Source organism: Cygnus atratus, chromosome 5, assembly GCF_013377495.2.
Source record: "Cygnus atratus isolate AKBS03 ecotype Queensland, Australia chromosome 5, CAtr_DNAZoo_HiC_assembly, whole genome shotgun sequence".
NCBI lineage: Eukaryota > Metazoa > Chordata > Aves > Anseriformes > Anatidae > Cygnus > Cygnus atratus.
In genome coordinates, this window is record NC_066366.1 from 41,075,752 (window position 1) to 41,087,950 (window position 12,199).

The following is a 12,199-nucleotide window of genomic DNA, read 5'->3' on the forward strand; positions in this document are numbered from 1 at the left end:
ATGGTCATAATATTACAGATTTGAATTGTATTATTTTAAAATAAAACTTGCATATGTAAAATTGGAGAGTTTAAATCTTGTATGTGTTCTGTAGATGCTTCAAAGCAGCTATAGCCAAAGAATTTAATTCCTGCAGTTTTAAGAATCTGCAGGAAAACTGTATTGTTTCCCAAAAAATTTGGGTAGTAGAACTGCTAGTGTCATTTGGTGACGTTGTGAGGCTGTTTCCTATGCTTTATACATGAGTCATACATCACGAAAATACAATCTGAACACTTCAGATAGAAAAATGTATTGGATCTAGGAGCTGTCACATTTATGAAGCATTTAATTAATAAACAGCAATATCTAAGCATCTGATTTTTGTCCTTCTTGAAAGCTGACAGCCCGAGCAGCTGAAAGACACCTCAATGATATAAGAAAAGAAAATGCACATAACAGACAAAAGTAAGTGCAGTCCTGATCTGATTCTAAACAAATGTGATTTGGAATGTGAGTATGTTTTGGATTTATGCAATTCAGTATTTTCTAGATATACGTTGATCAATGGTGAACAAGACGGAGCAGAGAGCAGTGCTCCATTGTAGCTCTGAATGAGGGGGAGTCATTTGAGGATTCTTGTAATGATCCTATGCAAGAAAATATGAACTATGTGAAGTATTGAAATATTTCAGAAAAGAAACAGAATGTAGGTCTAGGACTCTAGGGTTTTGATGGTACTGCTTTTTTAATAGGCATGTATTAACCAGAAGTCATGATTACTAAATAATCTTGCAGTTATTTAGCTCAGAAGTTAATACTGAGCTAACGGTTGAGGTGTGTAAGGGGGAAACCTTTAGATATACAGCTAATTAACATCTGAAGTGCAACACAGAGTACTCATGAGAATAGTGTTGTGCCTAGGAGTTATGACATCTAACATGCCACTTCAACTTCTGAATTACAGCTTAAATGCGCTAGCACAGAGAAATACTTCAAGGAATTCTTAAATTCAGAGTTCTGTGATATCTCGTCTTTTTTTATTTAGGGAATGAAATACATTTGTCTATTTAGCCCTTTTAGTAGAAATGTTACTAGTAAGCAGTGCAGACCAGTAACATTTTTGTGCTTCTTTTTTGTTGTTTGTTCACAGATTGACTGAAGCAGAATTTAAACTTGACCTTTTAGAAAAAGATCCTTATGCTCTTGATGTTCCAGTTAGACCGTTTGGCAGAGGTACAGTGTTGAATTGTAAAATAGACTCTAATTGTTCTGGTTTCTGGTTTTGTTTCCCAAGACAGCACATATGTAGTCGTTTGAAATCTTGGCCATGTGTATGTAGTAGTCATTTAAAAAAAAAAAAGTTACTCTAGGTCATGTCAAATATTTTGTTGAAACTAAGAGCATTGGCACTATTGCAGCATTGATGAGAGGAGTGTGGGAATATGACACACATGGTAACTGGAACACAGTTCTTGTTTCACTTACACGATTTAGTTTTAAACTTCACCTGAGAAGTTAATTACTTTATACAGTTTGCTGAACTAAGTATTGTGAACTTGAGCATTTTGTTTTAACTGTTCCAGAGCATTCCCCATATGGACCCTCACCAATGGGCCGGCCTTCATCTGAAACGAGAGCTTTTCTTTCCCCTCCAACTTTATTGGAGGGTCCTTTAAGGCTTTCACCTATGCTTCCAGGTGGAGGAGGAGGAAGAGGTACAATTCTTAAACTTGAAAACCTATCTATTCTGGATTTCTCTCTCCTCTGCTATAAATCTGTCACACCTTTTCCTCTTGCTGGTGACAAAAAGTATTAAAACCACCAATTCAGTACAAACAGGTCCTCAGACAAACTCTTCCTGTTTTTCAGCTTGTTTCTAAAGCTGCCTAGTGTATACCAGCACAACGGAAAGTTTTGTTGGTACTAGTGGATTAGTCAGTAGATTGCTTTCAGAAGCACAAATTGAGAAAAGTGAAAAGCCAAACTTAGTCTTGTTTTATTTTTTGGACAAATGCAGTTCTGCTGAAATAAACTTCTGATTTTAAGGTAAACAAGTTAATTAGTTTTTTCAGGAAAGAATGCTGATACTTCTCATTCATCTAAAGATGGAGAGAGAAGAAGGGGAGTTACCTACACTGACAAAAATATGAGAGTTTTATAGAGAGTCATGAATAATGTTGCTCTAGGAAGTTACTGATTCAGTGATGTTTTCCTCCCCTTGGCTTGTGAATTTAAGAGTCATTGTACATGGAGACGGTTTCATCCCTAGTGATGAAAGAGAACAGGAAGGTGGTGCGTAAGGAGTGAAATGTAGAGTTTGAGAAGTAGGTGAAAGAAAGCCATAGTGTCATGGCTGATAAGGGAAGGAAACACTATTCCCTGGTAAATTTTTTTTAATGGAAACAGTGTAGATGAATGTTAGAGTGAAGTTCAGCATCTGTTACGGGTAATGAAGAAGTTACTATTTGACTTAATAGCTGTTAAATCTGTTGGTACCTATATTTGTTTCACAGGAAATAGGTCTAAATATGTCTCATCTGTAAGGATGTCACTAATCAACATTGATTTTTAAAAGACTATTTACTTTAATTCGTTGTAAGTGGTATACAGTTGCATATGAAAGTTGATTCACATTCTAAGTCAAAAAAAGAAAAAAGAAAACAGATCAGATGTTCAGCCATAACACGCATACCACATGCAGGTAAAATCACATATTTGACAACTGCTTACTTGACTAGAGGCAGTATGTAATGAAATTGAGATGTCATATGAATCTTTAAAATTGTAACTCAGCTGTTACTGGTGTGTAAGAGTGAAAACTGGATTTCAAAATGCACTCTTAGCAAGGAAAGAAATTATGCAAAGACATTACTGTTCACTTTGCAGTGGAGCACTGATCTAACTTGGGAAGATTAAACAAATGATGCGTTTAGTCAGTGCTAACTACAGAGCGATTGTAGTGCTTATCTCACTTTGCACAAGATAGAAAATGGCTTCAAATTCTAAGTTGGATTTTAGGGTAGGGAATTACAGAATGATACTAGAACTCTGCATTTATGTCAATTTTCAGACCAAATCTTACTTTAAAGGAAACTTGCAATCTGAAGTCACTCATCACATTTCTCTTCCACTTGCTTATATGTTGACCTGGTCTTTTCTAATTTTTTTTTCTTGATTAAAGAGTTAGAACAAATGAGAATAGTCTTGAATATAATACAAATATTTTTTTCAATGAGGTTGTTAACTTTGAGTGCTAATTTTTAAATTGATGAGGTCTTGTTAATGACAGTTATTTTAGTGCTAAGAATAACATTTATCATGAAGGCACCATTTTTTTTTTTGACTACAGTGAACAGAAACTCTTAAAATGATTACCAAAAAAATCAGGTACTGTAGGTTACGCTCCCATTGAACTAAATTTTTTTCATTCCAAACAAACCTTTAAACACTTCTAGTAAGTCATCAGCAGCAAACAGCTGGAGATTCCTGGGGAGCTTTGCACCTTGCGTATCTTGAAAGTGTTGGTATTGCATGATACATTTTATTGTTTTCAGGCTTAATGAAGAAAGACACACAATGTAGGATTTGAAAACCAGAGTAAATAGCTATCTGATTTCTTCATTTAGGATCCAGAGGACCAGGATCTACTGTCATGTATGAAGCTAGTAATGAAAGAGGAGAGCTGGGTTCTGACAGATTACCTGATCCCCACAGACCACCATCAGATACTGGATCCCTGTCTCCTCCTTGGGACAGAGAACGCAGGATAATTCTGCCTCCACCAGGTATAGAAATCTGCTTAGCTACTGGAATAATGGAGTTTCTGACTTGCAGCATAAATATTTATTTTTTTTTGTGTATCAATATGAGGTGTTTTCTAGGAATTGCATGTGCAGTCACACTGGAAAGGTTTTTTAATAGTAGGGTTTTATCCCCTTCTTGAATAATGCAGTTCGTTTGCACTTTTTCTATGCTGTCTTTTAAATGTATATTGATACTAGCAGTGCATAATCAGCTGCTTAGTTTCATCATTTTACTAGGGGCTTATTTAGTGCATCAAAAGACCTGTCTAGGCTGGATGATGAATGAGAGATCTGAGAAAGTCATAATTTTTAATGGTACATTAGCCTTAAAAAAAAATTAAATCCTAAAAGGTAGCTGATGTTGAAAGATACTATTTTTTTTAATGTTTCTGCTAGTAGTAGGGAAACACCATGGGACAGTCATCCTGACTGAAAATGCACTGTTTAGTACTTATTTTCATGTTGATGTTGCCTCTTCTATAAATAACAGGAACAAAATAAGTCATTGCTCTCACTTCAGATAAACGTGTGTTACGCATCATCGCTCAAGGAAGACATAGATAAAATGAAGAGGATACTGATGTTTCTGAAGTAAACTGAGTTCGGGGGGGGGCGGGTTGGAACAACCTTCCTGTGTACTTGTAATAAAGAAGCAAAAATACTACAAGTTTAAAAAAAAGAACACAGGTGAATGTACTTCAGTTTGCAGATGCAGCAAGCTATTGTAGTTGCTGTGCATCTGTACGTGAGTCTGATCATAAAACTCAAAGTTCACTCAGGATACAGTTTTCCATTTGTCAGATCTCATCTATTTACAGGATGCTGCAGTCCTGTTTTCTTGTCCAGAGCTGTGTTCTTACCCCATCCTTGCCCAGGATCTGACTAATACAGTTTGCCGTGTAGCTGCATAATTGCTAGATTCAATGCAAGGAAATGGGAAATGCACTAGAGTGGTAAGAAATGTAATGGGAAACAGCACTCTTACATTAGTATGGCTTAAAATGTACAGCAACTTATTTTGACATTGGCCTTCATTGCTGTGCTGAATCTTTGTTTTGAGGTCACTTATGTAATCACAACATAAAGAATGCTACTGTATGTTAAACCAAAAATCAATGAGCTTTCTCTTTTGCAGCTCCTGAAACATCGGTTTACTACAAATGTAAGCTGTAGTATATGAAGGTGGGATTCCTACGGTCTTTTTTTTTTTTTTAATTCTAGGATTGTTTCCCACCCTGGTTAGTAGTCACTTTGAATATTTACAGGAGCATAAGATATCCAGATAATTTTGCTGATATAAAATTATGTGAAATGAGGTAATAAATCTTCACTGACCTGTTTTGTGACGTTTTTGTTTTCAATGATAGGTGAGCCCTATTCTGATCCAGTTCTTCCTCCTCGAAGACAAGAAAGATTTTTCCCTAATCCTCCAAATACTGGAAGACTTTCTGGACCAGCAGAGCTACGAACATACAACGTGCAGTCTTTTGATAAAACAGGTGGGAATTGCTTTACCTGGCTTCCATGACATGATCAGGTGAAGAATCTGAGTATAGGGTGACCATATGTACTACGCCATGGGAGGAGGGCAGTTTGACAGCTACCCTACACCTGATACGTTCTGTTGTGCAAAAACATTTTAATACCTGCTGGCTTTGATGCAGATCCACCTTCACTGTTCTGGGTGTTAACCATTCAGACGTGGCCTTCCGTATCTTGTGGCTCCTGCCATGAAGCTCAACACAGTGTTTAAGTTTCACAAACCTTTACTTGCATTTCTGTGTCATTTTTGGTAAAGTTAGAGTAAATGAAACTGAAAGAATAACAGCAACATTTTCAAGTATTCGCTGGCTTTGAGTACTGAAGTAGAAGGTCCTGCAGCCTCCTCCTTCAAACTGTTTGTAATACCTGGAGCTTTTTGTAGTTCACAGTGCAGTTGTCCATCAATTTCATCACGTTTCGCTGTCTCATTACCATTTGAAATGGGCCAATTTTGTAAATTCTTGTTTGTGACACTGAGCAACACACAGAAGCTCAGAGACAAAGTTGTGGTGACTTAAACCTTATCACTAACGATTTAAGAGCTCAGAGTCTTAATAGTCATTAAACAGTTTTCATCATTATTTAATGCCTAGTAAGTGACGTGTCTGAGTCATCAGGAATAATGAAACCTTTAAACTCTTGACAGAAACCGTGCCAGACAGTGTTCAGGTACACGTGATTAGCAGTAAGTTACCATCTTTGTCGCTCAGTTCCTGGCAATAGGAGAGAGAACCTTTGTTTACTTGGTGTCATAATGCCAGAATGTTGAATTCTGTTTTAGGTTAAAGGTTCAGGTTTTACAGGGAATTGTTCTCTACTGGAAAATTCTGTACAGTTTTGTTCCTTTACAGCCACTCACCTTCCTACCACGCTCCCCAAGCCTCTCTGTTTCACTTCTGCTTTCTACTTCTTTGTATTCCATTGGGGAATTCCATTGCTTTCTTCAAAATGCCTGCTTGCTGACTGAAGGACAGGAGAGGCATGTGGTCTTTGCACTCACTTCTTGCATTCATTGTTACTCATTTTTCAGCTGCTAACAATTAGGGAAAAAAAAAAGGCTGCATGCCCTTCTTGGGCAGTTCAAAACCAACTTAATGGGAACAGTGTTTTGGATAGCCCTGCTGCCAGCATTTACATGTCATTAAGCACATGTGAATGTTGATTTTAGAGGCATATAATTTCACTAGACTTGGGTATTTGTAAAAATAAAGATAAAACCAATACACCAGCTGATCTCTGAAGAGCAGCATCTTGCAGTAGTGGAATCCAGGCTCCAACTCAAATTGAATTAATTATAGTTTCTCAGTGAGACGATCAAAATGTTATTTTCTGTGAGCAACATAATCTGCATTTTCCTAAGCTGAGGTAGCTAACTCCAAAAGTTTGAGGCAGGTACCTGGAGAGCAGGAAACTTTTTGTCAAAGGGTTAGAGTTTGACAGATTGTGAGCAACTTGACAGATTTAAAATGGAAAGTGTTTTGCAACCTAAGTATCAAGGAACAAACCTTCTCTGCATGACATAAGCTACTAAACTGCTTCAGATTGTTAAGTAACAGTATTTCTAACATAAGCAACATAGCCCTGCTTGAAATGACACAATTTAGGTTTTTGGAAAGGACATTTCTGTTTATTGAGAAAAGAGCTTTATTGCTTAAAGAAGAAGAGATGCAATTAATGTAAATGAGATGTGTCACTTGTTAGCAGTATTGTTCTGGTCTTATGCTTTTTATTATTAGTGTCTTTGTTTATGCTGAAGTTTAAGGAAGCAGTATTTTTCAAATCTCAAAGTGTTGGGTTTTTTGTTGGTGGTTGGTTTGGATTGTTTTGAAGACTGGAGTACATTTAGTGTGTATCAGTAGTATATTTCCACTCCAATTCTCCTCTGACAATTCTTTAATATTTTTCTCCATTTGTTTCTAAAAAATAATTGTTCTCTGGGGGGTAGGTAGAGGTAAAAACACTGAAGTTCATATTTTTCTCTTCATTTATAAAGCGAGTACATCAGTAGGATTTGCATCTGTAACTTCTAAGAAAAACATACTAAAATGGGAGAAAAAATTATTTGCATACAAGAAACTTGAGTAAAAGCTATAGCCTGAATATATAGCCTGTGTATATTCATGTGCAACCTGTACATAGGTTGGCAGAAATGTTCAAGCACAGCTTTGTGTGTCTGTTTTCTTTCAGTTTGCCTGCACAATAGTTGCTTCATACAGCAGTATATTTATTTTTCTTGCCTATATCTTCTGATTTAAGACAAAATGCTGGTGGTGGGGAGGTGGAGGTCAACGTTGAATAACTCGTTTAACTTTTGCATACAGATGGACAAACATCTTCAGAAAATAGCCCACGAACAGAACCAAGTGGAAATGGGATGAAAGATCATTCTAATCTTAGTGTAAGTAGCTAACCAAAAACTTGATCTAAGGAATCTTCAATTTTCTGCAAAATATATAGGAAAATTTGTCTGTAGTACTTGATCATATGTTATATTTCACTGTGCAGTCCAAATCATAAAATTGAATGTAGACTTTTATCAAAGCAGGTGCTGTCTTGTGAGCTAATTTTGAGATATTGCTAATGTAATCCCTGTTGAAAATTAGTTGCAGCCTGAAAGGTGAAGCTATGGTCAAGCTGATGGCCAGTGCACAGAGGTAGCCTGCTCAGGGTTATGCTGTTTGGAGCTAGCTTTTAGCTAGTTCCCGTGACAGTCTGCATCAAAACAGACCTGATGGGATTGAAGATGCTCCCTCTCCTTATCTCTTTCCCTAAGCTAACTTCTCTGTTTTTGTTGTGCTACAGGACTCTCTGCCTGATCAGACACTGGCCTCTGAAAGTGAAGCAGTCAGCTCAGGGTTTGCTCCTCCACCTTTCCCTCCTGTCAGACCTCCCTTAATGCCTATGGATCCTAGAGGACCTTTCATGAGACGAGGACCTCCTTTTCCTCCCCCTCCTCCTGCTGGCATGTACGGACCACGTGAATGTTTTCCAGTACGAGACTTCGGGCCACCACGCCCTCCAATGCCAAGTATGTAACTTTAGGTAGCATTTACTTCATTAGCTTGAACGTGAGTGCTTTGTTGAGGTAGTGAGTTATCACACTGGGTGAACACTTAAATCGTTGTCTGCACATACTACTTCTCAGTTCAGCTGCAGGGAGCATCTGCGGGATGAAGGTGGTGGCGAATATTTTCATCTTCACAGTTGCTCACATTGATAATGCTTTTACAAATAATACCTTTGGAAAATAGCATACAAACACTGTTCAGCACCTGAAGGGTTCCTTTTCTCAGGTAGCAAAGCAAGTGGATGTGAGGTTGCATCATACATAAAATCTTGGTGTGATAAATCTTTAGACTCCAGTCCATATCTTTGAGGTATGCTCATGTCCATACAAGGGCATGCATTTGTGACATACCTGATAATTGGATTAATAATTATTGGGTTAATAATATTTATTATAAATATATAAAATTAATTAATATATATAAAATTAATAATAATTGGATTAATAATTGGATTAATAATTAATTAACCTTTCACATTTTTGGAGCAAGATGAAAGTATCAGACTGAAGGGCTTCTTCCTAGCTCTTGCTGTTCTGCGATTGACCTGTGAAGAACTGAGCTCTTTATCCCCCACAGCACCTGTGAGGTGTGGTAGTGAAGGGGTACCAGATCAGACCCCCCATCAGACTGAAGGTGGTGGTGGCCACAGCAACACCTTAACAAGCACTATCTTGGACTGATTTGGCTACTGCCATGAGCCTGTCACAAGATCACTATTGAGAAAAATATCACCTTGTCCTTCCCTTTCCTAGCATCTTTGTCTCACCAGAGTACCTCATCTAACGTAGCTCTAATTTGTGACTTCTATTTCGGGAGGCTGTTGCTGAGCAATAAGATGCGTAGGGTAAAGGAGCAGGTGTGTGTGCGCGCTGTTTGATTGTTATTAACTGGGCTACTCTCCTTGTCTCACAGTGAGAAATCCTTTCCCCATGAGATCTTTTCCTCACTATCCGCCTCAACGACCTGGATTCTTGCCTCCACCGCCACCTCCTGAAAATAGAATTGAGCCACCTCAGTCAAATACAGCAGCTGTAGAACAAACGGAACCACAGCAAGAGACCTGACAGTCATTTGAGCGCTGTGCTGAACCATTTCTGTACTCTGCTAATGGCATTTTCCCTTACGTTAAGTAACCACTGTTACTTAGGTATAAACTACTTTGCTCAAATTGAAGCTTAATAGAAAAGTCTCAGGATAGTGTTTTGTAAATAAAGAATGAAATATAACTATGAATATTGTGAATAAGTGATTTCCATTGTACAGTAGTCATTTTAAATTAAGTATTTCTAATTTGACTAATCTCTTCAGAGGTGTATAAAATTAAATCATGAATCATTTTAAAAGTCCAGCTGCTTTGTGCTTGCCTAGCTGTACAGGGAATCTTTGCATGCCAAAAGTGATGCTTGCTTTGTGAGTAGAATGTGAAAAAAAATTGAAACAATAAATGTCTACTGAAGATGATGAAATAAGCTTCCCTTGCAAGTTCACTGTTACCATGGTACTATAAGAGTAGTTGAGGAAGTGAGGAGGAGCTAATTTATTACTTTTTTTTTTTTACAACTGTATGTGATGCTTCAGCACCACCAGACTATTGTCTTTAGAGATACATAGCCACAGCAAATTTAAGTCCTTAATTAGTATGTTTTTGTTTGCTTTTTGACTGTCTCACCACAAATACAATTAATAGTGTTTAGATTTTAATATTGCCATTGGGAAGGGTGCATGGGACAGAAAAAAGACTCTAAGTCTCCAGTCCTCACTCTTTCAACTCTCCAACTCTGGAGAGCCATCAGTATTTATCAACAAAATGGCTGTATAGTGCAGCAAGAGACTTACGTAACCGTGCTCATCCTAACGCATTACAGATAATTAAAAGAGAAAGGAAAAGATAAGATTCCTTTCTTGTCTAAAACAAGCACAGAAGCAAGTATACCCAGTAGACGTAGCAAAAGTAAAACCAATAAAAGTAGTCAAGAATATGCTGCTAGGGCAAACATGCATTTAAAACAAGCCTAAACATACAGAAGCATTGTAGAAGCTAAAAAAAGGTTTTAGACAAGTGCCCACACACAGTTTGTAGTGTACTGGGCTTCACAAAGGAAGCAGAATCAAAAAAACAAAGAAAGCGAACTGCAGAACTGATAATTTTGTGTCTAGAAGTTTGATATGTCATTTAGTTCTCCTCATTCCTTTTTGTTTCTTGCCCTGTAATAATTAATGGCTGTTAAAGCAGGCCCAGTCTCTGCAGGCCAGGGCACAGGGATTTGGGTGAGATCTGGATAGCGCCTCACTCCATTTTTACCTACCATACACTCTAAAGACTTCTGCTGGAAGCTGCTGGCTGTTCCTGTCAGTTTGTTTTGTTTGAGACCAGCATGCTTCAGCTTAAAAACCACATAATTACTCACAATGCAGTCATTTGGTACAGAACCCCTTTAAAAAAACAGAAGGAAACTGTTTTTAGACAAGCCTCCAGTTACAGTAGCAGCAGCAGGCAGTTCAACTGCCATCCCCCCCTTTACACACACACAAGTTTTTAAATATAAACTTCATATGTACACTTGTTCTACGCTCACAAGCCATGACATCCCATAATTGGAAGTTACCAAAAAGCTCCAGAACACTTTTTTTTTTGTAACTGCTGACTTAGATCAAGTCTGCCAGCTGAGCTCTTCTTTTTGCAGCTCAATACTCTCTCTCAACCTTATTTCCCCATTCTTATTTCAGCTGTGGAACAATTCCACAGCTCCTTCTTGCCCTTTCTTTCTTCCTAGTTTAGTCAGCGGTATTTAGATAAGCCTTTGTACTTAAGCTAGTCACCAATAAATTCTGGCAACTGCTACTTTAAAGGCTCATGTATGTTGAAATTTTTAACTGCTGTTCAGCTTAGCTCAGCTGTTGCATCACTTTTAGCCAATGATTTCCCTTCTGGAGTCTCCAAGTTTGCCTGCAAGACTTAACCAGGACCATACAAGAAACTACTGAGTTTCTACCCCTCCCCTTACCTCAGCCCCTAGAGCAACCAGAACAGCAAACTACCAGCTTGACCCTGTATGTAGAAAATGGTTGACAGTACAGAGGCACTTAGTTTGATAATACCACCACAAGACCTCACCACACACACTTCAAGGGTTGTAAACTTACAAACTTAACTACATTTTCTGAACAAATACTGTATTTTCTCTGTATAGGTTAAATATTTGTTCTAGCTTAGAATCAAGTTAACTGTCTTCAAAATACAATTCCTCCACCAAAGCACTGTACTCTGAGCCCACCATGATATTGGGAGCTGCAGACAAAGTGGACGTTAACTGAACTAAGATCACGCAGGACAAGCATGGATTAGAGCATCCTGCAGACAGAATGGAATAATTTCAGATTTTTTTTTTCCAGTAACAGCCCAGCAATAGGTACAATAGGTATGCAATAGGAAGTAAGGCAAAGTAGCCCCTAAAATAGGTTACAGAAGCTCGACTGAGCAGGATCAAGCAAGCATGTATGCAGGGAAGCCCCCCCCCCCACCCGAGAAAAAGCAATCCAGCTTTAACAACTGAAGGCTTGTGTTCCAAGTTCCTGCTGCTAAATCTAGACTGCAGCAAGGCTAACTTGACATTGCTGTCTTTTTAGGAACAACAAAGGAAAACAAACAAGTTCCATTTGGGATCGTGCAAGCTCAAAGCAATTCCACACAGCTTTTAAGACCCCACTCCAAATACGAGTGTATTTTCCACATTAGGACTAAGTTCCCTAACACTTGATTGCAAATTGCTTCAGTTTGAATCCCTTCATCCCACTGTCACTAAT

At 38.0% G+C, this 12,199-nt stretch overlaps 1 protein-coding gene across 1 annotated transcript in view; it reads left to right on the forward strand.

Annotated features, from left to right (window-relative positions):
• The window catches only part of MIA2 (MIA SH3 domain ER export factor 2), a 35,568-nt gene extending 25,716 nt beyond the window's left edge, over positions 1-9,852 (forward strand). The window contains 8 exon segments of the mRNA XM_050710825.1: positions 380-447; positions 1,133-1,215; positions 1,566-1,697; positions 3,609-3,767; positions 5,153-5,284; positions 7,649-7,725; positions 8,130-8,355; positions 9,308-9,852. Of these exon segments, the coding sequence (XP_050566782.1) occupies positions 380-447; positions 1,133-1,215; positions 1,566-1,697; positions 3,609-3,767; positions 5,153-5,284; positions 7,649-7,725; positions 8,130-8,355; positions 9,308-9,459 (1,029 nt within the window). The 3' untranslated portion in view covers positions 9,460-9,852.
• The last annotated feature ends 2,347 nt before the right edge of the window (positions 9,853-12,199 follow it).